The sequence below is a fragment of the Chlorocebus sabaeus genome, chromosome 26 (genome assembly GCF_047675955.1).
Source record: "Chlorocebus sabaeus isolate Y175 chromosome 26, mChlSab1.0.hap1, whole genome shotgun sequence".
Taxonomy (NCBI): Eukaryota; Metazoa; Chordata; class Mammalia; order Primates; family Cercopithecidae; genus Chlorocebus; species Chlorocebus sabaeus.
Window position 1 is genome coordinate 30798807 of NC_132929.1, and position 27879 is coordinate 30826685.

The window sequence follows — 27879 nt, forward strand, 5'->3', positions numbered from 1 at the left end:
GACAAGTCTGGGAAGAAACGACTTTCTGAACCACCTAATGATTTAAGTTAAATGGAGCATGAAAAGGAGTGCCTCCACAGTTTACTCGATCTGTAGGATTTCTGCAGAGAGCTATACCCAGAACAAGAAATTTTTAAGTAATTAATGCAAAGTTACTTATCCTGCAGGCATTTGGATTTTAATACAGTGCTTACAGAGGATTTATTCCTAGACATCTTTTTTAATCAACATCTCCTAACCCATCTGTGCTTCTGCAGTGAGGTTTCTAATGCTGAAGTGCTATGACTATTTCCATTTGCTCCATTATAATTATGCAAAACCATGTGTTTTGTTCTGCCTGATCCCAGTTCAATTTAAACGCTGATTAAATTGAAAATAAATTAATGTGGTGCAAGTGTTGATGGAATCATCATAAACCGGCACTTACCCCTGGAAACAAACCATCCTCTAATGAATTAATTGTACTCTTTATTTGGGGAGAACATTAGATGTAATCAAATGGAGTGCACACACATTCACAGGCCCAAATAAATGGGTATGTTACAAGTATGACAGTAAATTAAGTTAATTTCAAGAGGCTCTCTAGCACAGGATACACAGTCTGTCATTAGAAAAATAAGGAGTCCAGTAAAAGAGAAAACATATGATCTGCCTTGCCCATTTGATAACACCTTGTCCTTCCAAGGTAATGTGACTTTCAATCAAAGACAATGGGGATGATTAATTCCTTGATTAATAACAGGTACACATTCAGAGTAATGGAAATTCTAGATATTCACCAGAGAAAGTTTCTGCAGACACCACAGGACTCTTCTACAAACCAGTATAATGCTACAGGCCCTGGGTTCCTTGCAGATAAAATTTGGAAGCTCCTTAAAGGTATTTTATGGCTCATCGTTATTCTCATGAGGGTCTTATAAAGAGGAGATAGCTAAATTAGCAAGTGCATTTCAACTCTTAGAAATCATGATATTCCAACCCAAAGAGTGAGACAACTCTACCCCAGCTTTTCTGGAGATGAACCTGCACCGGACCTGAAAGGGTGGAGTTCTCAGCAGTTGAGGCATTCTCTGTGCACCCTGCCTATCTTTGGGGACCCTTGCTGAAGGATGGAAGGGGTCCTTCTAGCTTCCTTCAATTAGAATCCATGAACTTCTTAAGAACATAATATTCAAAATAAGGAACAGATGACTTTCCTGGATGGATGGAGCTCACAATTAAGTGGGCAAGTACAGCAACCCATGTTATGGGAGTAAACCAGGCCCAGGCATAACCCAGGTTCCATCCAAATAGATGCATCACAGATACAGGCAATGAGGTGTGCACAGGTAAGGAGAGCAGTAGGAAAAGAAAAAAATGCCTGAACCTTTTTAGAAAAAACCTTCTCAGGCTGGGATGAGTCCAAAATTTAGCACCACATTTTAAAATAGTTTTGTTTTTCATTACAAAGTCAGTACTTCTCATTTAAAGCAACATCTGAATTAACACACAAAGAAAAATAACATTTAGAACATCCATAATGCTATCTATTCAGAAAATATTTGTCCTTGCAATGGTATTTGTAAGTGTTTAAAAGAAAGATTTCTAAATCTCAGTACTACTGACATTTTGAGCCAAATAATTACTTGTGGTAGGGGGCCGCCTTGTGCATTGCAGGATGTTCAGCGGCATGCCTGATCGCTAATCACTAAAGTAGCACCAACCTCCACCCTGCTTGTAGCAAGATAAAGTGTCTCCAGACATTGACAAATGGCCCCTCAGAGGCAAAAATCACTCCTGCTTGAAAACCACTCTTTTAGAGGAATCACATCATACAATTTTGAAACCAGCAATTTTCATTTAATGTATTGCAAGCATCTTTCTGCATCATTAGAAACACGACTGGAGCATCTTATTTAACTAGTCCTTAATAAGTCCTTAACTTTAACCAGTTCTTCTTTTCAATGTTGTGCTAAAAATATAGTGTGTATTTTTGTACGCGCATATATGGGCACATAATTATTTCCTTAGGAGATATATATATAGAGAGATATATATAGATATAGATATCTATAAATATATTTATATTTTAATATATATATAAATATATATATATATATATATTTTTTTTTTTTTTTTTGGAGACGGAATCTCGCTTTGTCATCCAGACTGGAGTGCAGTGGCGTGATCTTGACTCACTGCAAGCTCCACTTCCCGGTTTCGATCCATTCTCCTGCCTCAGCCTCCTGAGTAGCTGGGACTACAGGTGCCCACCATCACGCCCAGCTAATTTTTTGCATTTTTAGTAGAGACGGGTTTTCACCATGTTAGCCAGGATGGTCTCCATCTCCTGACCTCGTGATCCGCCCACCTCGGCCTCCCCATATACTGGGCTTACAGGTGTGAGCCACCACGCCCGGCAGGATGTATTTCTCAAGTAGGATTTCTGAGTCAAGTGTTCGTATGTTTTTTATGTCATTTTTCTTTTAAAATCCTTGACACACCTTGTATCATTTTCCATTTGTGATTGGTGTCAGCCTCTGTGACTTTTTCTCCCACACTATTCCATGAGTGCAAGGACTGCCATCTGTTCCATTTACTATAATATCCCCATCATGTCTAGAAGTGCCTGGCACATAGTAGCACCTCAATAATATTTATTGAATGGGCGAATAGATAAGTGAAAAAATAGCAGTTAAACTTTCAAACACTTTGCAGGTTGCTAGTTTTGTAACTCACTCATCTTATCCAAAAATAAACATTTGAAGTTGATCCCAAAGTAATAAATTGGCTATAAATATATCTTGCTTTCAGAGAAGAGGGAAGGGTATTAAGAGGTAGATTAAGAGTCCAAAACCTAGATAAGAGCAGTGGCTCACGCCTGTAATCCCAGCACTTTGGGAGATTGAGGTGGGTGAATCACTTGAGCCCAGGAGTTCAAGACCAGCCTGAGCAACATAGTGAAACCCCATCTCTACTGAAAATACAAAAATTAGCTGGGCGGGTGGTGGCAGGCACCTGTAGTCCCAGCTATACTCGGGAGGCCGAGGCAGGAGAATCGCTTAAACCCAGGAGGCAGAGGTTGCAATGAGTCGAGATCATGCCACTGCATTCCAACCTGGGCAAGAGTGAGGCTGTGTCTCAAAAGAAAAAAAAAATCCAAACCCAAACACTTGGGTTTCAAGGCTGCAGTTAGAGTGAAGAGACGTTGGTGGAGATAGGGAAGCAATGAACTATTTATTAACCCCCATGACTCCAGAGCTTTTTAAAAAAGTCATACTTACTGCCCTCATGACTGTAGAGCTCCCTTCCTGGGAAGAAACTAATAAAGAGAGAAAGTGGTTTATTTGTTTTTATAAGTCAGCTAAGACATTCAGAAGATGCTGCTTTGACTAAATCATTTGTGTTTTGGGATGGAAACCCTCCAAAAGGAGATTGAATAGTTCATCTGCACTCACACACTATACCTGTCCATAGCTAACTAACGGACCTTGAACTCCAGTGTCATTGGGGAAACACAAATCTGATGGTAGAATGTCTTAGTCTGTTTGCTGCTGCTAAACAGACGACCTGAGACTGGGTAATTTACAAGGAAAATACATTTGTTTCTTACAGTTCTGGAAGCTGGAAATCCGAGGTTGAGGGGCTCGCATCTGGTAAGGGCCCTCTGGCTGTGGCATTCCATGGCAGAAAAGCAAAGGGCAAGAAAGCGCGTGGGAGAGACAGAGCCCATTCCCACAGCCATTTTTTAAAGGCATTAAACCAACCCACAAGGGTGGAGCCTTCACGGCCTAATCATCTATTAGAGATCCTGTGTCTCAATACTATTACAATAGCAATCAGATTTCAACACGGGCTTTGGAGGGGACAAACATCCAAACCATAGCAAAGAGGTTCTGATAAAATGCTTCAACTAATATTCCACTTTCTGCTAGGCTTGTCCACAGATGGTACCACTCACTTATCTTGGAATAAAAACCGCAATGTCTTCCCTGCATATGTCCTCTTCACCTCCTTTTAAAGTTAGGTGAGTTTGTGTGTGTGTGTGATAAACCATGCACCAATGGAAGGGCGAGATGATGATTAAGTGCCTCCTTCAGGATTCAAGCAGAAGTCTTAGCCAGGCCTTCATAACTGGGAGAATTACAGATAAAATATGTCGATCCTGGCAAATGGACCGTGCAATCCTCACTGTCTAATTCCAAGGTCACATCGACCCAGAGAGAATATTAATCACACTCCAATAAAAAGTGAAAATGATTGTCTCTGTACCCTGTTTTACACCTCAAGGAATATCCAGCTAACTACTGTAGTGCAGTCATATTAGGTACTTGGAAAATGACGTAACTGCTACCGAAGTTATCTAAGCATCAATCTAAAAATGTTCCCATTATTTTGGTGAGCTGCTTGATAACATCAAGAAATACAGTGTTTCACAAAATGCCCCTCGAAAAGGCACTATTTGAAAACACCTTTACATTAATTGCCTAAACTAAGAAATTCTAGCTATGACATGGATCAGTAGTTCTGAACCTTGGGAACACATTAGAATCAGCTGGTGGCTTTTTAAAACTACCAGTACCTGGGCCCCAATCCCAGAGATTTTCATTTAATTATTCTGGGAGAGGCCCAGACACTGGTCATGATAAACCTGCCCCAGATAATTCTAATAATGCAGTCAGGTTTGAGGCCTCTCTCTCAGTGCTACTGTAGCTCATCCTCTGTTGCTATGACCCAAATCTTCCTGGATACCTAATCTCTAATGGAGACTTCTCAACTCAAAGAAAGAAATCTTGTTCAGTAAGGTAAACATTATTTCTGAGAGTCCATATAACTAACAGTGGGGATGAAATGTTGTCGTGTGTGTGATGCGTGGAGAGAACATGATCTTAGACTCTTTGCCACATCAGTTGTTAGAAAGACAATTCGAATGGCACACTAGTAGTCAGGAGGATAAGGCAGGAGGATTGCTTGTGCCTGGGAGTTTGAGTTTACAGTGAGCTGAGATGGCACCACTGCATTCCAGCCTGGGTAACAGAGCAAGACCCTGTCCCGGAAAATAATAATAATAATAATAATAATTTGTTTTTAAAGAAGAAATCAAGTAACACATCGGGCAACTTCAAAGCCGACTTCTCACCTTAGATGAACCCTGACACTTAGCATTCGAACTTTCATCCCTGGAACAAAGACAGAATTCTTATTGGCAATAATCTCAACAATTTGGAGAACATGAAAACTAGTACGAGTGCAATAAAGAACTACTAGATTTAAACGGTCCTAAAAGACATGAACTATAACTAGAATACACTTCCCTAGGATTCAAATTTCTCAAATATAACATGAACTAATTATTCTGCTGCTAAATGAGGCAAGCAATGCCTCACATACAGCAGACACACAATAAACGTGTTTAAATCTAATTAATGCTGAAATTGCTCATAAAGTGGGTATTGATAAAATTTAGAATTCTTATTTGATAACAAGATGAGCAGGCATTTCAGTGCTGCCTGTAAGACAGTTCTTCCAACAATTACACTAGAATTAATGTCATTGCTGTACTAATTTTTTTAAGAACAGTACATTTCAAAAATCGTCATTTCATTAAACTTGCTGTCTTAATTACACTTGACCTCAAATGATATCCTGTCAGTCCTGAAAGAACTGGTAAGAAAAAGTATCCATTCTCGTCACAAGAAAAATGAAACTCCTCCATAAAATCTATCATTTCCCCAAGACATTTTCTTTTACTGCTAGATTTTTTTTTCCTCCAATGAATAAAAAACATATATTGAGGACCAACCCTGTGCCAGGCAGGCCCCATGCTAGATGCTGTTTAGGATATCGCCGGGTGATCAGGAGTCAGACAGACCGTGCTTGAATCTAAGCTCTGCTTGTTAGTGATATAGATCAAGTTATTCAACGTCTCTAACTTTCCTGTTACTCATCGGCACAATAAGAAGGGCTAACTTGAAGCGTTGTTGATGTCGGGAGACAATATATGCAATATACCTGGCCTCAATTATTGCTCTATCACTGGATTCTCACAACTCTGGGACTAGGGGGTACTATATCCTGTTTGCAAATGCGTAATCAAAGGCACTGAGAGGTTGTGACCTAGACACTTTATCTTTTGAGATGTTTTCCCCCTACACTTTTTTTGTGGGGGCTTGGGGCAGACAATGTCTCTCAAATTTTGTTACCCAGGCTGGAGTGCAGTGGCAGCCTTGACCTCCCGGGCTCAAGCAATTCTCCTGCCTCAGGCTCCCAAGTAGCTAGGACTACACACATGTGCCATAGTGCCTGGCTTTATTTTTATTGAGTCAGGGTCTCACTGTTGCCCAAGCTGGCCTTGAACTCCTGGCCTCAAGTGGCCCATCCAACTTTGCCTTTCAAAGCACTGGAATTACAGGCATGAGCCACCATGCTATTTCCATTGTATAGTCTTTTAATGCATCTTCTGGTAATTCTTGTGTCTTCTAGAAATAGATAAATTGTATCTCTATGGAGTCAAAAAGCTTCTAGCTCTTGTGTTCTGGCAGCATGAAGAGTCTTAGAATAGTGAAGAAAAACTCAGGGGACAGGCAATATTGATTGTGTGCAACTGTAGCTTAACACAGCAAGAACAAGCCTTTCGTATCCTCATCTGCTTTGGGATGGCATGCCCTTTTACTTAGGTGAACTGCCTTTAATAGTTGCTTGCTGCCTGCGTTGCATTCTCTGATACCAGAAAAGGAAATATGTGACAAAATCATGAAGTACAGACTAAGAAACTGTATGGGGCAACTGATTAGAATAGCATTCTCACTGGTGTTCCTCTTAAGATTCCACGGCTTGGTGTCAAACCAAATGTATAGACACTTTCTAGAATATATTATACTAAACAAGTATGTAACAGTTGGCATTCTGAAAACAAAGAGTTTCTTACAATACTAAGGAGCCAATGTCCTATATTTTTGTCTTGGAGAAAAAAATCTGTTTCAGCAGATTCTCCCTAATTCGTTCTCCTGATTTCTAATTTTATACCCTGGCTATGGACATAAAGGACTATTTCCATCAACAAAGCAAGTTCCAGACAAAAGTTCTTTAAGAAACTTGCCAAAAAAAACAGCTCATGCTGTCTTTCCTGGGATTCCTCGACATATGAATGCTCCAGCCAGACCCAGAAACGCAGCTTTGTTTTACTACCATTCGATAATGATCTAAGCAGCAAAATCAGGTATGTAGCCCTAAAGCCAGCACTGCTCCCCAGCAAGCCTTCCCAACAGCGCAGATTTCATTAATGTCAGAGTCACACAGGCTGCTTCTGTTCTTGGTATACCTCTCTGTTGTTAATTTATTCTTTGTATCTTTCAAATTACTGGTTATTTTTAAAATAGACTAATGTAAAACCTAGCATATGTTTACTAGAGGGGAAAACACACTCATTTTCCACTTAGTTGACATCTACTGAGTACCTTCTATGGTCCTGGTACCCAATACCCATGCCTGGGATAGGAAACAGTCCCCTCATTCTTGGAAATTATGATAGAAATGCATTACCTGGGTATGTTGAAGGATGCCTTCCAGTGAAGACAAAAAGGAACTTATGAGCAGGATCATAGGGAGACACAGAGTCAATCAGAGGCTAAAGACAGAGACCAGGTAACTGGTACCCCAGAGAAGATCATGTGGCAGAGGAATCACCTCTCCCACACGCTAGCTTCAATTGATGAAGATTAAAACAGGAGAGCTTAAATCAGAGGTCATCCTATAGCACCAGAAGGTAGACTCTTATTTAGCATAAGGAATACATTCTTCAGAAGAGGTAATTTCCCCTTTTGTAGAAACGATTCAAATCACATGAAGACATGCAAGGTATAATTTGTGGATCTCCTGTTCAATCCTACAACATAGTAATAAAGGAATATAGACTGGGAAATCCTTCCAGAGTCCTTGAAATTTAGTTTTTATTTTAACTGTTTAACGCTGATGTTTTTCCCCTTGTCTTTTCAACACAATTCAGCAAGCTGCCATGTTAACTTTTACACAAACTCTTCATTGGATATGAGAATTTACATTAAGCTGTGAGCAATTAAAGTCTGATGTCTTTTTCCAGATCTCCATTTAAAGTGTAAATTAAAGGGCAGAGGGAAAAATAACTTCCCTTATGTCACTTAAATTATCCCTTAAGATTACAGGAAACTATTCATTTATTCAAACTAGGAGAAACCAAAAACATATTTCCCCTTCCCACTCTTCACAACAGAAAATGCTGACGCAATGAGATGCTCTTCTTAATGACAGAACTTTCTGGCTGACTTAAAGGCTAAAATTGACATTTTAAATCACACATGTCCTTGTTTTAAGAGGATTTCACTCAATTTAGCCATAGTCATCCCCAAACCTTAACAGTCTCCATCCTTCTCCCAAGTCAAATCCCACTGCTGTTGTTAAGTTTTGTGTGGCCACACACAACCAATCCTAATAGCTAACATTTTAACACTAGCTTACTATGATGGTGGCCTTCAAGTATTTCACATGTATTAACTGATTGAATCCTTGCAAAGAATTCCAGGGTTGGTCCTGTTATTATCTTCATTTTTCAGATAAAGAAACCAAGTCACAGTCGAGTGTTGCTCTCTTAGCTGTTATCTGGGCTTGTGAAGACTTGATATACGAGGCTCTGGATAAAATCCTACATAAATGCAGGGAAACAGACGGGTATAAACACAAATCACTAACACCTTGATCTTCTAGTTCTGTGGTAAAGGAACAGATTACCTAGTCCTCAAATTTTTCTACCTATATATTTAAATGGGAATAATGCTATCTGCTTCATGAGATATTGTGAAATAGACCAATCTTCTCAAACTCTTCTAAACTTACTCTTCTAAACTCTTCTCAAACTCTTATAGATACAGAAGTTTATCCACAAGATAAACTTCTACCTAAGGTTTCTATTTTTAAGAAATAAGAATTTTTAAAAATAGTTTTTCTATATTCTGACAAAGTATTGTAAGGTATATGTGTTAAGGATATCGTTCCCATGATTTCCAATCCTATATTGTTCCAACCTGGGCAACATGGTGAAACCCTGTCTCTATGAAAAAAAAAAATAAGACAAAAATCAGCTAGGCAAGGTGGAGCAAGCCTCAGTATCAGCTACTTGGGAGGATGAGGTGGGAGGAAGGCTTGAGCCAGGAAAGCAGGAGTTGCCCTTAAGCCAAGATCACACCACTGCACTCCAGTCTGTGCAACACAGCCAGACCGCCTCAAAAAAAAAGAAAAACGAAAAAAACAGTTCCCCATAGCAACTATTATGCTTTGTTTCACTACTAGCTACTCAGCACAGGTGTCTACCAAACAAACTGAAACAAAGTAGCCTAAAAGTATTATACCGCAACAACGTCTCAGAAAACATTTTCATGGGAAGTGATCCAAACAGGCTTAGAGGGTTATGGTGGGATGAAAAAAAAAAAAAAAATTATGGCATTTGTATCCATATAGTTTAGAATGAGATCTGGGTTCTCAAAATTCTATGAAATCATGAAAAGGAAGAAAACTGTTTGGATGCTAAACTTAAGATGCAACATCAGCTCTTCAATTCAGCCCAATTTCCCCCAAATTGATGGTCGCAAGGCACGGGCAGCTTGCTCCTTCGCTGGCAGTGTAGGACACTTGTTTCCTAATCAAATGTAACTTTTAAAATGTTTATTTCTTTAAAAAATGAATATGGTATGTAGTAAAAACTCAAGAAACTTCACAAATGTCTTTCCTCACATGTATCATTTCCCCTAATCTTCAATCAATAATACTGTTTACAAATAAAAATACCCAGGCAAAACCACACTGGAACTCAGCTCTCCTAACACTTGGTCCAGGCATTGGTCTACAGCTTTAGTTTTACTACCTAATACTGAAATAAAAAATGAGCCATTACTTTACAATTATGTAAGGCTAAGAATTAGTCATTTTTTCTACATTCTACCCTAAAAAATATTATGCAAACTGATAGTTACTTAACATCTTTAACATACTTAAAATTGTAAACAATGTAAAAACACAGAAACATTAAGTATCTATTTCTCTTTAATTAAATGTATCTCCTACTTAAATGGGATGTGTGGAGGAAGATTTCTTCTTCCAGATAATCAATACTTCATATCTTTGTTTAGTGCCTTTAAATAATAAATATCACATTACTTTTTAAATGGTTTTATTTTACATACAAATAATGAACATACGTTGTACCCATAAATTCTACTTTCCAAAATCAGCAGCTTTTTAAAAGAAAACCACATAACAACTTTTAAAAGGCACTGGGATTCCTCTGCTTCTAGATCATTGCTGGGCTAGAAAAATAAAGTTTGTTCTACCAGGAATCACAAGTGAGAACTGAATATTCTCCAAAGTGGAAATTCTAGAGTGTAGTGTCACTCCAGGCAGATTATTCAGTTCTCATCCCCAACATCCACAACTACCTATCAGAAGGGTTAAACCAGGTCAAAACAGTCCAGCAGAATGTAGGTTTCATCAAACAATGTCATTATGCTCTTCTAAGATGCAAATAAACCAAAACAGGAAATATTAAAACAAAAATAATATCTGATACTGCCATACAAATTGTTAGTTCCTTTTTGTATCCCCCTTTTCTATAACATTAACAAAGGGAGTATTTTACTGCAAAGAATATTTTATTTTATACATCACTAGCCATGAATTTTTGCCATTAGTTACTATACAAATGCTGCCTAGTGCCATTATCCAAATGGCATAACCATTTTACATCCACAATTCACTTCTATAGTTATAAGCAGAATTTTCATGATTTACTTAAGTACATCTATCAGTGAAGATTTAACACTGAGATGCAATCTAACATCCGTAATATCTGATGTTATGTAGAAGGCAATGTAGGAAAGATGTATTTTAATCACTTTTCATTTAAGTGACCTTATGTAAAAAATAAGATAATTTAGCAGTTCCAAGTATCCAAAGGGTATTTTCAAATGTACACAAAAGAAATGGTTACAGAGATTTTTAAGGAGCATCTTCCATGTCCACATCCTCTTGTAACTGCTGTACCATTTTCTCTTCCAACTGCTTCCCTTTGCCTTTAATAAAAATAAGTAAAAAATAAACAACTTAATTCAATGTGACCTTACAGAATTCATATCAACACTTTATAAAGGATCCTGCATGTTTTAAAGTAATATAAGCCATTCCTAAGAAATTTAATAACAGCTAAACTAACATAGGTCTTATGATATGCCATGCATCAAATAAACATTCTACATACATTTGCTCATTTCACCCTCCTAACAACCCCCATTTTAAATACGAGTCAAAGCGCTGGCATGTGAACTCCAGCCATCTGGATCCAAGGTCCCTGCTCTTAACTGTTCTATCTACCTCAAAAAGGATTACCTAAAAAATTAGATAACAATGGTTCCTTTCTGGTGCTTTTTGACTATCAGTTTGTAATCATGTATATGTGAAACATGCTCCAGAATTTTGTCTACTTTAATAAAATTTGGTACACAAATAATACAAGTAGATGTACACAAACGTACTCAACATGTGATTACAGAATTTGACCTTTACTAAGATTTCTTTCCCTTTAAGTGATCTACCTAAGTAAACTGCATAAGAGACTGTACTTCGTGTTAGCTGAGTAAAAGAAACAGTAGTCCAAATTTTAGTATCAGAATCACCTGGAATGCTACTGAACAGTAGCTCAGACTCAAAGAGCCTCGGCCTATGTATTTATACTAAGTTCCCCAAGTTGGTAATTCTGAGACCAACCAAAGTTTGAGAAATACTAATATAAAACATTGTCCAAAAATCATCTACAAAACTATTACTCAAATAATTTTGCTTAACTTGGGGAGATATGGAACATAGAATTCAATGAAAGAAAAAAACACCATATAAATAGATTACAACTGGGAAATACACTGAATAAATTACATTTTAATAGACCAAATCATATCATACATTTACTGGGAAAGATAGTATTTAAAGGAAAAAATACCCAAAGTTAGTTGGTACCCAAATGCACAGACCACAAAAATCTAGGTTTTTCATTTTTCTTCTTAAAGCAGAAAACTCCTGTGCAACATAGTACCCACCTGCAAGAGGGGCTCGGATAAGATGGATGTTTTGCTTGACTTCTTTGATATCCTGAACTTTCTGTAGCTCTTTATTTTTCTTCAATCTACAACAAAATACATTAAAGCCAAAATTTCAGTTACTAACACTGCTTTAAGCGGCATCAATTCACAATACAGCTTCTAAATGTTGTTACTTCAGTAAGCCCCACAGATGGGGAATGGAAACATGATGGCTGCCCTTCTGTTCACTCCCCTTTCTTCTCCCCACAACACCCCCAATCCAGCAGGAGCATCAACACCAAGTGAACAAAGAGCGTTTCAGTTCTCTCACATTATTCCCAAATGGCAAGTGGTGAACATAACCTAAAAGAGATATATACCTTACATTTATTCCCAAATCTAAGGTAAGGTCACCTGTTAAGCCCTCACAAATGTACATTTTCTTCCCTAACAACTCAAAGTGGTTTTCTAGTTCGTAATTAGCTCAAAATAGGATTCCTACCCTATCACAACACTTGTTCATGCATTCATTCTTTGTACTTAAGACTGGCACAAAATGGGAGCTCAATATATATTTGCTGAGTAAATGAAGGATGTGAGTCATGAAAAGTAGTGCTTGGCTGGGCGCGGTGGCTCACGCCTGTAATCCCAACACTTTGGGAGGCTGTGGCGGGTGGATCATGAGGTCAGGAGATCGAGACCATCCTGGCTAACACGGTGAAACCCCATCTCTACTGAAAACACAAAAAATTAGCCGGGCATGGTGGCGGGCGCCTATAGTCCCAGCTACTCGGTAGGCTGAGGCAGGAGAATGGCGTGAACCTGGGAAGCGGAGCCTGCAGTGAGCCGAGATCGCGCCACAGCACTCCAGCCTGGGTGACAGAGCAAGACTCAGTCTCAAAAAAAAGAAAAGAAAACAAGTAGTACTCTACTACATAAAACAATCTTTAACCCTTTAACTGTTACAGTGCCTAGATCTTTTCTTCTCAAATAGATAAGTCTCTGTTATATAATTTTTAAAAAACCATTGGGTAATTAAAAGAGCACAAAACACATGATATTCAATAGAAATGCTAACAGACTAGTCCTCAAACATTTTTCTGAAATGCTTTAAAAATTTTAAGCCACAAAGCTGCTGGCACGTGCTTCTTTTCCATGACATATTTCATAGCAATTAATTTAAAAGCTAATGGTCCTGCTCTGAAAAAAACAGCTGATTCCAAGCTGGGGAAGAGGAAACATCTTGTTAGCTATGAAACATGAATGCACTCAAAGAATGAGGAGAACTGTCAAAATGACATAACAGTCTGCCTGAAGGAACTCCCACAGGTCTAACATGGGCCATTTAGAACATCAAAATAAATAATGACAATAAAGAATTATAACCCAATGTATACCGTAAGAATCCATGAATACACACAGATGTAATATGAGTAAAGGAATAAATCTTGAAATTGATGGAAAAGGGAAAGTTCTTTCTTACATGAGAAAATCAACTAAAAAATGTAGAAGAAATGATGGAATTAGAAAAATCACCATTTGGCAACAATCACAACAATAGTAGTAACTGATTCAGGCAAGACTCTAATGAAAACCAAAACCAGTAGGTACAAGTTTGAGGAGTAATAGGCTCTTTACTGAATCTCTATGTATCTCCCCCAAGAGATGTACTGATTATAAGGAAAACAAAATAGTAACCTTCCAGTGGAGAAACCTAACAGACATCACCTTAATCAAATGACCAAAGTTAACATCACCAGAAAGGTGACATCATGTGCTTCCCGATATGATGCATGAGAAGGATATGCCATCATTTCTGTGACATCCCTACCAAAGGCGCCTAACCAAAATCTAATGAGGAAGATATGAGACAAATCCAAATTTAACAACATTCTATACAATAACCTGACCTATAGTCTTCAAAACTATCACTGTCATGTAAAAGAAAGAAAGATGAGAAACTGTCCAGATTAAAGGAGCCTGAAGAAATATGAAGGACTTTCCGTTGCTATGGACGTAATCAGAATAACTGGTGAGGTCTAAACAAAGTTCATAGATTATATAACAGTATTACATCAATGTTAATTTCCTGACTGATAGATAACCACACTGTGTTTAAGAGAATGTTATTTTTAGGTTACATACTTAAGTATACTTAGAAGGAAAAAGCATATGGTCTTCAATACATTGTGACAGGGATAAAGTAAATGTAAAATGCTAGCAGAATATATAGGAGTTCTTCATATTATTCCTGGAAGTTTTTAGGAAGTCTGAAGTTATGTCAAAACAAAAAATTTTAAAAAAAAATACGAATGCCTCTAAATATCTACTAGTAATTACTTTCCAAAAGTTACTACACATAAATATTCATACCTGTTCATTATAAATTTAGCTTGGCGTTTCTGTTTGATCTCTTCAACTGTCTTCATTGCATCAACTACAAAAAAGTTTACAACAGTTAGCAAATGTACGTACATTCAAGCAGTACGATCAACAACTGCATTAACAAGCACTTCTTTATTATTCTGATTTAGAAATGAATTTACATGAAAAAAATCATTACAAAAACAATCCCTACTCAAAAAGCTGAAGAAAGTATATACTCATGGCCACCACCACTCTCAACATTCTCTCTAACAAGTATCATTTCTCTCATTTTTATTTGACAAAAGTCTCTGTTGCTGTTAAATTTTCCTTCCACTTTAAACCAATCCAACGCTTTTCAAATTTTACTATACAGAGAACTTGGACTATTGACAACTAATCTCATTCTTAACTTGTAATTTCCATGAATAAAGACAGCATCTTTCTGGTTATAAACACTTAAAGTGCCTGGGATATGGTCACAAATGATATTGGCAGAATGAACCAATCAATCAATACTAACATATTCTAGACCACAAAAATCCAACTGTTTTAGAAAATGTCTACAGAAGCGTTGGCTAAAAGGGGGCTGAGTCCAACTATGCTCTAAAATCTCTATTAGTACTATCCAATGAAAGACAAACCACATATGAAATTTTAAATTTTCTAGTAGCCATATTTTTTAAAGTAAAAAGGAACAGGTGGAAATTTAATGATACATTTTATTTAACCCAAATTTTCAAAATACTGTCATTCAATATGCAATCTATATAAAATTATTAGTGAAATATTTTATTCCTGTTTTCATATTACGTCTTCAAAATCCAGCATTCATTTCACATTTACAGCACAACGCAATTTAGACTAGCCACATTTCCAGTGCTCAGTAGCTCAGACACCACAACTTCTGATCTAGCTCTTTACAGTGTAGTCTGCAGATCTATAGAATAAGATATTTATATAGTCTTAAAGTATCTCCCAAAAGTATACTTATTCAGTAAAAAGGGTAAAACAGGAACTCTTCAGTGGAAAAACCTGACAGACACCACCTTAACCACATGATCAAAGTTAACACTGCTAGTAATGGAACTAATGGACAGCTTGTGTCTCCTGACAAAACACACTGAAAAAACTGAGCATCGAATCTCTGGTGCTCTTGCCAAATGTGCATTATCCAAACCTAATCTGAAGGAAACCTCAAACAATTCAGTTAAGAAATTTTACACCAAACGCCTGGCCCATATTCTTCTAAACTGTCAATATTATGAAATATAAAGACAAACTCAGGAAATGTTCCAGATTAAAAGAGATTAAAGAGACATGACGTACTATTCTTACAAATTTTGCTATAAAGAATATGACTGGGACAATTGGAGAAATATGAATAGGTCTGAGATTAGGTAATAATATCCTGTCAATGTTAATTTCTTAATTTTAATAATTGCAGTGTGGTTATGTGAGAGAATGCTCTTATTTCTGGAAATACATATTAAACTAGGGATAAAGAACATTATGTTTGCTTAAACAGTTCAGAAAAATACACACTAAAGGGAGAAAGAAGAAAGACAAACAGAAAAAATTAATTTAACAAAATGTTAACATTCAGGGAGTCTGGATGAAGGACATCAGAGAACTCTACTCCTACAACTTTTCTGTAAACTGGAATTAGGTCAAAATAAAAACTTCTTAAAAAATGTAGTCTGGGACCAGAAACAGTGGCATCATTTGGGAGCTTGTTAGAAACAAAGGATTTCAGGCCCCACACAAACCTATTATATCTGAACCTACATTTTAACAAAAACCACCAGGACAATCTTTGAGACCTCCAGCATTAAAGCAACGTTTATATAAATAATTCTAAGAAAATGTCAACTATAAATCTGCATATGCTGTAGCTCAGAACTAATAATATGCTGGATATGTAACTTTTTTGTCTTTCAGCAAAAATAAGGACAAGTTCTAGTACTCAGAAGCATTTCCACACTTTAAACTTATTTAAAAGGGAAATAAACACAATGGGCAGGAAAATCCTTTCCAAAGAATAATATACTGTATTTCTAAATATTCCAGAAGACTGAAATATTTTGAACCTAAGAAGCATCTGACTGTATAATTCACAACTACAAAGATATGGAACCAACCTAAGTGCCCATCGACCAATAAGTGAGTAAAGAAAATGCGGTATTTATACATGACAGAATAGTACTCACCCAAGAAAAGGAACGAAACAATGTCTTTTGCAGCAACTTTGATGGAATTAGAGGCCATTATTCTAAATGAAGTAACCCAGGAATAGAAAACCTAATACTGTATGTTCTCACTTATAAGTGAGGGCTAAGTTATGGCACGCAAAGGTATACAGAGTGGTATAATGGACTATGGGGACTCAAAAGTGGGGGTGGGGTGGGGTAAGGGGTAAAAACTATATATTGGGTACAATGTACACTACTCAGGTGATGGATGCACTAAAATCTCAGATTTTGCCAATCTACAATTAATCCATGTAACCAAAAAAACCACTTGTACCCCAAAAGCTACTAAGATTAGAAAAAAATTCAACAAAAATAAGATAAGTAAAAAGTTTAAAAAAAAAAAAAATCTGAAGACATTAAAAATTCACCTGCAACACAGACAGCCATGAGGGGTAAAGTGCAAACCACTTTTCCTGGTATTTTTGAAATTCTAACATACTACTGTTTCTACAGACATCGATACCTTAACGAAGGTTGTTCAATCCATATCCTCACATAATTTGATAATGTAAGTAACGAACATAAAACTCTTGTCAACAGAGTAGTTTATAGACCAAAAGATATTGAAATACGAGGGGTGTGGAGAATCAATAAATCTCTTAGAATAATAATATATTTTTCTGGAACAATACTGAAAACAACTTTTACTAATTCTGTAAAACACCAGGAAACAATCTTAAATTCCAAAGACTCTCATCCTATATACCTAGCACTCACACTGTCCACTTAGCAGATCTTCTTAGAAAAATCTATTTTTAGGATCCCAGTAAAAAGGAAAGCAGAATCAGTGCAGGAAAAAAAAAAAATCTATAGAGCACTGTTTCTTACAGAATTTACAGATGTATAAATGAGGGGGACAAGAGAATGAGACTCTGTAATAAAACCTAACAGAAACAATGAAATAGGAGTACTCAGTAAATGCACCTAGAGGGCAGAGACTGTGTGTGACCTGTTCATCTTTGTATACCACAGGCAGTGCTTAATAAATGTGCAATGAATTAAAATAAAGAACTGCAGAGAACATTACCATTACAGCATGTGAAGTCATACAGAACACAGCAGTATTTCTCTCGAGCAATATAACACGAAACTAGCATGGTGGACCATAGAACTGATTATTCACGTTATCACTGAAATTGGATATGCACCTCATTTCAACAACCACCTAAATACCCACTAAGTCAAAGTAGTTACAAAATATGTAAAAATGATCTGGAGCTGCTGTCTTCAAGTAATAACAACAACAACAACAAAAGCAAAGGTCAAAATGAAATAAAACTGAATGATGTCCAGAAATGCTTCAGGAATGGCCAGGCACGGTGGCTCACGCCTGTAATCCCAGCACTTTGGGAGACCGAGGCGGATGGATTGTCTGAGCTCAGAAGCTTGCCACCAGCCTGAGCAACATGGTGAAACCCTGTCTCTACTAAAATACAAAAAAAATTAGCCGGGCATGGCAGCGTGTGCCTGTAGTCCCAGCTACTCGGGAGGCTAAGGCAGGAAAATTGCTTGAACCCGGGAGGCAGAGGTTGCAGTGAGCCGAGATCGCATCACTGCACTCCAGCCTGGGCAACAGAGCGAGACTCCATCTCAAAAAAAAAAAAAAAATGAAAGAAAGAAATGCTTCAGGACTTTTCAATAATGTCCTTGATAAGGATGCCTTTTGAAATCAATTTAATTATTCTATAAGTTAATCTCTTTAGAAATTCTTGAGTTTGAATAAGTGTTATTTCCTTATCAAATAAACCAAATAAAAATCAATTGCTTTTCAGAAATTAACTCTTCCTCTAATTATAAAGCAGAAGGAAAAGACCTTTTTTTTTTTTTTTTTTTTTTTTTTTTTTTTTTTTTTTTTGAGACGGAGTCTCGCTTTGTGGCCCAGGCTGGAGTGCAGTGGCCAGATCTCAGCTCACTGCAAGCTCCGCCTCCTGGGTTTACGCCATTCTCCTGCCTCAGCCTCCCGAGTACCTGGGACTACAGGCGCCCGCCACCTCGCCCGGCTAGTTTTTTGTATTTTTTAGTAGACACGGGGTTTCACCGTGTTAGCCAGGATGGTCTCGATCTCCTGACCTCGTGATCCGCCCGTCTCGGCCTCCCAAAGTGCTGGGATTACAGGCTTGAGCCACCACGCCCGGCCTCAAGACCTTATTTTTTAAAAAGGGGGTGGGAGAGACCCAAAGGGTACAATAATTAGGGCTAAGTATAGAAAAGGCAATTCCAAATCTAAACTCCAATTTCTCCACATGGTCCAGGGTAAACAAAGCTTTAGAACAAGCTTGACCAACCCACAGCCCAACATAAATTCGTAAACTTTCTTAAAACATAAAGAGAGTTTTTTGCAATATTTTTTTTCTTAGCTCTATCACTAGTGTTAATGTATTTTATATGTGCCCTAAGACAATTATTCTTCCAGTGTGGCCCAGGGAAGCCAAAGATTGGATGCCCCTGGTTTAGAAGGTGTAAATACTACTACAAAGGTCCACACATTTTCAATTCTTCCCGTGAAGTCTCGTGACTGACTGGAGTACAGAAAGGGATGCCCTGCCTATGATCTATTAGGAGAGTAATAAAGTTTGTGGAGTTCTAAGCCTTACAGACTCTGGTTAACAAACCACATCACCCCCACACCCAACACTAGAAATGCCTACAGGCTGCACAAAGGTAACCATGTGAAAAGAAGGCAGGGCCGGTGCCCAGTGCCCGGCGTGGTGGCTAACACCTGTAATCCCAGCACTTTGGGAGGCCAAGACAGGTGGATCACTTGAGGTCAAGAGTTCAAGGCCACCCTGGCCAACATGGCAAAAACCCACCTCTACTAAAAATACAAAAATTAGCCAGGTGTGGTGGCATGCACCTATAATCCCAGCTACCCGGGAGGCTGAGGCAGGAGAATTGCTTGAACCTGGAAGGCAGCGACTGCAGTGAGCTGAGATCATGCCACTGCACTCCAGCCGGGTAGACAGAGCAAGACTTTGACTCTCAAAGAAAAATAATAATAATAATAATAATAATAAAAAGGCAGGGCCAAGGGTCCCAAACATCCAAACATACACAAATGTGGTAGAATCTACAAGCTAGCTTAAGGGATTAACTTTTTCTACATATGGGACTTTTTTCATTAAACTCTCTGCCTACTTCAGGGGAAAAAAAAACAACTAGATATTATTGCTTTTAATTTCAGAAGATTACAACTTCATTTTTTACCTAAGTCAAACACTTAGAAATTCTCAGGACATTTGTAATGATGACCTTAAGCACTACACTTTTTAATTTTAAGGTATACAGAATACAAGTTTATATCCTAAACTATATGGTCTAAACATGTGAAGTGTGTTAGGTTTTGTGTGTGTTTTAACTGTCCCACACTCACTCTAAAACAGTATTTTCCTTCTCTATTTTTTTCAGCCACTTGTATGTTTTTATACCTCTGTGTGGGCACTTCAAGTAGTATCAAAGTGAATAATTACATTATTTTAAAATGAACACACCAGCCAATTGTAAAAAAAAAAAGAATTGATAAAAGATATGACTACAACAGAACCATTAAAATGAGGATAAAATAATAAAAGCCAGGCGATGACAAATGGAAAATTCAATATTTAAACAATAAACTGACACTTAAAGTTATATTATTATCCCAAACCACTCTCTCCTCAAAATTATTGGTATTTTTCTGTGACTTACTAGTTTTATTCCATAGCTCTCGCTGGTATTTGATAGGTTCATTTCTACGTTTTTCAAATTCAAATGAATTATCCTGTAAGAGGGAACAGAGGAGATAAAAATAGTTTTAAGGAAAGTAGAAAGGAAACATTTCTTAAAACATCTTCCTTTTCATAAGTGTTCTGAGTGAACATACATCAAGATTCACCCCTCAGGGTGATCTCAGAGAATACAGGTTTTCAAACTTTTTCTCCTTTCACACCTCCCTACTGAAAACATCTCTCTATATAACAGTGATTCTCAAAGAGAGAGTCCGAGGAGTCAGTAACACCTCCATCCCTCAGAACGGCATATAACAATTATCAGGATTACAAACTGAAAAACCTTCCCCATTTCCATTCCCAGATAAGATTCAAGGCCAGAAAACTCTGAATTACATTGAACCATATGAAACTGCCATTTTTCACAGATCAAAAAAAATCAACATCAAGAATTCCATGTCCTTCCTGTAGGAGATAGAAAAAAAGAGAGAGAAAACTTCATATGGTTCAACCTAAATATCTATGTGTTATAGCAAAAAGGTATGAAAACTATATCTTCAAACAAATGAGGTGCTACTCTGCAGAATATAAGTCAGGCCCTACATTTCTCAGATCTCCTCCAAAGACTGTTACCATTGCTGGTGGCTGGTATTTTTACAGTTAATGATCCTTTTAATCTTAAAACACACAAAACAATTTTGGAAAAGCTACAGGTATTTCTTGGTTTTCAAATCTATCTGACAGGCATATAGAACAGCACTACCTCTGGATTTAGCTACTATTTCTTTTATATATACACACCTTTATTCGGAGCATAACCTCAGCCACAAGCTAAATAGTAATCAGTAAATGTGACTGGTAGTCTTTCCTCAGGCAGCTGCCACTTGCATTTAGGCTGCTATGCTGCTTCTCGTCCAGAATGAAAATTATTTTTGTGACAGTAATTATGATTTGGCCTTGCATCTGGTCAAACGATACTCTTTACATTCACTGCAAAGCTCTGGGATTAAGGAAGCCAGGAAAGGGCTTGATGGAAAATGCTTGCAGATACTGACTGCCCTTTAGCAATAAAAAGGTGGGAAAGGGGTCATAGGTTTGGTGGGTAAAGGAGGCCACAGACAGAGGGGACAGTTTAAAAGATCTTCCTCCCTGAAAGGTAGCCTGTACTGCATTTTCATCTCCTTTCTTGACAGGGACTGAACGCGGACAGCTTCAAAATATCCTTTTATCAATTCAATATAACAGTATAATGATGGAGGCTCACTCCATTAAATCCTCTTCCCCCTTGACTTAGCTCTAGTCCTCCTCACACCAAAACTAATTTCTCTGCTCTCAGATACAAAGCCCTGCTAAGGAAATCCAGAAACTGATAAATGAGTCTATTACAAACTTCACCTGAGCCTTGACTGCTGTTCAGAAATCCTTTCTCTTAACTTCATCTCAAAATCTTTCAGTAGCAATACCCAACTTCATCCCAAGCCATTTAAATGATTGTCCTCTTTCTCTGCAAGAGCTAAAAACAGTAGCTCCACAGAATTATAGTTTTCAGGACCATGTGAGAATGAGATTATTTCCAAAGCCAAATACAAATAAGGCACTTATTAATCATGTTATAGGAGACGTTGCCATGACTGATTAAATGACATACACCCTTCAAATACTAAAACTGTGAAACATGTAAAAACTATATTGATAGCTAACTGTACTCACCACTGTAAGCTCTTTACCAGCTGCTTTCCGGAATGCCTTGGTCCACCTAACTTTGCGAGGATTGCGCTTCTTTTTAAAGTTTTTATGACATTTAGATTTGCAAAATCTGAACACCTACAAGAAAAGTTAAAATATTGAGAAGTCAACATTAAAAACTTTTCTATCATAAGATGTTACCCCCACTAGACAAAAAATACATGCCCTTCTACTTAAACTGCCATTTAGAAATGTGTAAGATATATCAGATTAAATGGAAACAACTATTTTTTGACTGTCAAACATCATCCCAACTAAAGGCTAAGGGCCTTGAAAATATTATTTTAAATTACTGATCATTTGTATAGAATAACAGTAAAATTATTTCAAATAAAGGGAATAGTTGTAAGTAAAGTCATTTAAGTCCTTTCTTAATTCAGGATAATTTTCAAAATTCACTGTCTCTATACTTCAATGGGGATAAAAGTTTCAAACAACCATTCTGAAATTTCCTTTTGAGTCTTTCCGTCTTCCTTGTTGAAAGCACAAAATAATTTCAAAAGCAACTAAAACTGGTGCTCTAATAGATTTGTTTTCAACTTATCCATACATCTGCTAACAACATTCTTTACTGCTTTAACTCTCCAACCTCGTCCTAAAAGATTTAATCCTTTAATAGCGCTAACTTACAACTTGATGATGCTTCAACATGTTCCTGAAATGGCTTATTAGGACTCATTTTATAAATCTAACAGTATTATTTTGTTATTTCGTAATGCCTTAGAACACACTGCAATTTGTGTATGCCACTGGAGAAAATGGGAAGAGAAAAAGTAATTATTTGGGGTTTGTGGATCTTGGTAAAGAAAATTAAGTTGAATTATCATACCTAGAAGGTATGACAGATAAATAGGTCAAAATAAACAGTACAAACACTTCAAACTAAATAAGCCTGTGTATGTATCACAAATCATACCACTTTTCACCTTTTATATATGTTGCCCTATGGGGAACCTCAAGTAGGTCACTACACACAGTAGGACAGTTTTCTTAGAGACTGTTGCTATTAGTTTAATCCGATCCAGGCCCATACCTCCTAGAGAGCCTTCTCCTAAGAGACTAGAGTGAAAGCATGTCTATATCCTTGAGTTAATTTCAAATAGACTAGAAAATATAAGAACTACTAAAATCTCCTGGAGTAGCCTACTATGAAATCATAAATAAAAAATGAATATATTAAAATCATTGTGAAACGAATTATATTTCATTTGAGTATTTTCAGCCCAAAATACTATTACCTTTTTAAATAAAAGCCTCCCACATTTAATACCTACTAGATGACCCTTAGGCAAATTCCTTTTTCTACTATTTATCTAACAGGAGAACTAAACTTGTTTTGGCTCCTCTCAATTCCAAATAGATCCAATGAGGAATCTACTTGGTTCCTTATCTAATAGGTATTACCTGAAAGGCACAATGAAGGATCTAAAGAGACTTGGAACCAGAGGAGGTGTGAAGGGGATTCAGTCAGCAAATAAGGAGTATCTATGTGCCTGATGTTGTACCAGTACTAAGGATACAAGAACAATTAAAATTTGGTACTCTACCTTGAAAAGCTTAGTCTAGCAATGTGATAGTCTCACTTTGCGATCAAGAAAGACCGAGATCTGACTAGGATATAAACAATGGGATAAAGCTATAATCATGTATAATGTAACATGTAAACACATATGAGGAAGTGGTTAAATCTATGGTGGTGTAAGAGGTAGATGGCTTATGTGTCAGGCAAAGCTTTATGTTCTCAAGTTTCTCTTTTAATTTAGTCCCCTAAATGCTAACATGCTAACAAATGATCCCCCATACCTTGGACTCAAAGGTCTTCAAACTTTTCTTATTCCACTAATTCAACATGTATTAAACCCTCATTAAGACTGTATTTTTCCTGTTTGCAAAGTATGTGCAAATATGGAGAATTAGCATTAATTCTACCCTTAATCCATTTATGCCTAAGAAGAGTAAAAGGTGAAGTTTCTATTAACAACAGTCTCAGAAACTAAGAGAATAAAGGCAGAAAGACTAGTTAAAGCCTGGGAAACATAGCAAGTCCCTGTCTCTACAAAAAAAAAAAAAAAAAAAAAAAAAAAAAAAAAAATTTTTTTTCTCCCCGTCTCTACAAAATTTTTTTTAATGTTGGGCATGGTGGTGCACACCTGTAATCCCAGCTACTCAGGATGCTGAGGAAGTTGGACTGCTTAAGCCCAGGAGACTGAGGCTGCAGAGGGCCATGATCACACCACTGCACTCCAGCCTGGGTAATACAGAGTGAGACCCTGTCTCAAAAAAAAAAAAAAGACTAGGTAAGAGGCTATAAAAGTGGTAAGTGCCTAATCTGAACTAGGGCAGGAAAGCAGAAAGAAGGCAAAGACACCACTATTTTTTCAGAGGCGGGATAGGTAAGTCTTGATAACTAGATACAAAAGGTGAAAGATTCAAAGATGACTCTCACGTTTCTAGCAAAACTATCTGGGCACTTAAGAGTGGTATTAATTCACAGAGCAAAAAGATTTGAGGTACTACGGAATTCTCTTTCAGTAGGCCCACTGTGAGGTACATCCAGTGGAAAATTCAGATTTGGAGCTCAGGAGATTCAGACGTGGAAATCAAGAACATAAAAAAGGTGAGATGCTTGTTCTTTGTTAGTGCTTCAGGCCCTCTATCTTTTATTTCCTCCATCAACTCTCTTCTGGATCCACTGGTCTTCCTTAGGCCAAGCTGACTCCCAAGCAACTCAACACTGTCCTTATTCTTCATCAACTTAACTTCCACTGTGTCTACCAAATCAATACCGAGGTCTTGACAGCTCTCACGATCTGTTGTTCTAATTCCAATATCCAGCTGACAAGCATCCTGGACGAAAATCACAAAATCGTAAGGAGATCATGTATAACGAGATCATGCCTACTCTGAATTAGACTCCAACCTGGCAATCTTTTGGTTCATTTTTATAAACTTATCATGTTCCTGAGAGCAAGTATTCAAAACCTTCTACGTTCTTTTACCTTACCACACATAGCTTTGGTCCCTCATTTTCAGCTGAATCCCTTGCATTTAATTAATGGGGTCAATATCTTTGATCTGTTACAGAGATATAAAGTGAAGTCAGACTTGTAATTCTTTAGCATGTCAAATTCACCTTAATATACAGATTCTTAGACCCTCTTCCCCTCCCCTAAAGATTCCAAGTCAACAGATCTGGTGGAAACCAGGAATCTGTAAAAGCCCAGTAATTCAGAAGCAAACTTAAGAAGTCAAATTCTGAGCAACAATGTATTTCTCTGAGAAAGAGAGGAACGGGATTCATTCTGTCATGACAGGACAAACTCATGTACCATTCAAAACGTCTTTCACAACTAGGACTCATTTATTATTTACCTTCACACACTTACTATAATTATACTTGTAGCCCTACGCCCAAGGCTCTATCATCATTTACAATCCAGTCACTTACTCAAACAAGTGGATTTGCTCCGTTCTCTGCCTTTTCTCAAAATGTTCACTTTCCTTCCACTTAGAAGGCTCCCTCCGCTCTTTCTTCCGCAAAATTCAGGATCCAAGATAAATATCACCTCCATTCTGAGTCTTTCCGTACGGGACCCTCCCCAACCCACCCGCAGTACCTAATGCAGTACTACCTGCAGTAGACTTAATACATAAGTCAACTATTAAGCAATATGGAGCACTTCCATCAACCTCTACACTTTAGTATGGACCTCAGCATAATGCCTGACAGGGTATACACTCAACAAAGTTTACTGGATTCAAGAACGTGGCCCACGTACACGAGTGGCCAAACAGCCCTCACAGACATCCAAGATTCCTGGTAGGCGCTAGCTGGGATAGCTCCTGAAGCTCCACGCTGCCAACGCCACCCAAGGGTGGCCTGGTGGCCAGCGCCACTCGGGACACCGGGAAGGAGAAATGCCCGAAGCGGAACGCTGAGACCGGAGCCCCAGTTAAGCCACCCTCCCACGGGGACAGCGGGAGCAACCAGGGCCAAACCCGGCAGACGCAGAAGCACCCGGCACTTAGTCGCCGCGCCCAGGAACCGCGGAAGCTAGGCTGAAGCGCAGACTGGTCTCGGTCGCCTCACCTTGCAATCGTTGCGGACGAACATCATGCCGTGTCCAGGGTAGATGGGCCCAGAACAGAAATAACACTTCTCGATACGCATGTTGAACCCGCGTGGGACCCCACAAAACAAACGCCAAGCTTGAGAGGAAGTGACACCACCCCGTCCCCGGAAGTGACCTTCTTCCCCCTTCCCCCGACCGGAAAAAGGCAAGCGTCCTTAGTTCTCGCGGGTCAGTTAGACGAGAAGCGAACACGACTGTTCCTCCCGCGGCCGTGCGGTCAAAAGCGCTGCCGTTTGACGCAGGCGCAGAGCTGCAGACTAGACCTGTTCGCTCTTACTTTGGGGAAATATGGTTTTGCGCCACCTTCTGAACTCGGTCTGACAGCGCCTATTTTTTTTCTCTCCGTATGTCGGCATTTACGCACGTTTTATGTATATTTGGTTTGTGCTTTGCCCCGGAGTGCTCTCGAGTGCGCTCTCTTAACTCGTTTGTCTACTGCCTGCCCTAAACCAGCCTTCTATTCTCGTCCCATGGTGACTTGCAGGGTGTAAGCGGCGAAGAATCTGCAATCCAGCGTTGCTTTTTCGAACATTATAATGAAAACGGTTGAGTCGTTGATGCTCCACGGACTTTACCAGCAATTTTTAAAAATATAAAATCGTGTTTTCCGCCTCCCGCCTTCCATTTTAATTAATATACATATGTAGTAAACAAATATTTTTGGCCGGGCGCGGTGCCTTACGCCTGTAATCCCAGCACTCTGGGAGGCCGAGGTGGGCGGATCACCTGAGGTCAGTAGTTTGAGACCAGCCTGACAAACATAGAGAAACCCCGTCTCTACTCAAAATACAAAATTAAGCGGACGTGGTGGCGCATGCCTGTAATCCCAGATGCTCGGGAGGCTGAGGCAGGAGAATCGCTTGAATCCAGGAAGCGGAGGTTGCGGTGAGCCGAAATCGCGCCATAGCACTCTAGCCTGGGCAACAGCAGCGAAACTCCGTCTCAAAAACAAAAACAAACAAACAAGCAAAAAAAACAAATCCTTTCGCCGGAAACTACCTCCTTTCCTAGACCTGCTGTCTTCCTCCCCAGGGGCAAAACAGTTCCATTTGTTACCTACCAGAGCTTTTCTGTGCATAGGCAAACACGTATATTTGTGTGTTTCCCTGTCTCTACGTCCTCTTCTTTATAATACTAGTTAATATACTATTTACCCTTTTCTGCATCTTGCTGTTACCTTGTCTCCATTGGAATGTGAGCTCCATGAGGGGCAGGGATGTCAGTTCGTTTGGTTTACAACTACATCCCATTATCTAGAATAGTCCCTGGCACATAATAGGCATTTGATACATATTTTACTGTAAACGGGTATTTAACATTCTTTTTTATCTATATATATATATGCCATTGTACGAAAGTATTTTAATTGGTCACTAAGCGATGGACATTCTTATCTTTTGGTATAATAAGCATCTTTACTGACACGCTTTTTCAAGAGAGGGTTTATGTAGAACTGCTGGATCAAGAGGAGCTGGATATAGATACCTAATTTTAAAATTTGGCAGATAATACTAAATTGCCTTCCAAAAGTTTTTACGAATTAACACTCAGGATCAACAAATAAGATGTCTGTTTCACTACACCCCTATGAAAAGTGATCTTTGCC

The 27879-nt window shown here is 38.2% G+C and overlaps 1 protein-coding gene across 2 annotated transcripts; it reads right to left on the reverse strand.

The window, feature by feature from the left end:
* Window positions 1–7912: 7912 nt before the first annotated feature.
* On the reverse strand, window positions 7913–27200 carry RSL24D1 (ribosomal L24 domain containing 1). 2 transcript variants are annotated; one of them, XM_073012181.1, is made up of 7 exons: window positions 26231–27200; window positions 24927–24987; window positions 22105–22218; window positions 20375–20447; window positions 14448–14511; window positions 12093–12178; window positions 7913–11075 (listed from the first exon to the last, which is right to left on the reverse strand). In XM_073012181.1, exons 2-7 carry the CDS (start codon window positions 24984–24986, stop codon window positions 11002–11004), a joined length of 471 nt encoding a protein of 156 aa, XP_072868282.1. In that variant the 5' UTR covers window position 24987; window positions 26231–27200; the 3' UTR covers window positions 7913–11001. The 2 variants fall into 2 exon arrangements, with proteins under 2 accessions (XP_072868282.1, XP_008014730.3); XM_008016539.3 differs by lacking the exon at window positions 24927–24987 and having other exon boundaries at window positions 26231–27195.
* Between the last annotated feature and the right edge of the window lie 679 nt (window positions 27201–27879).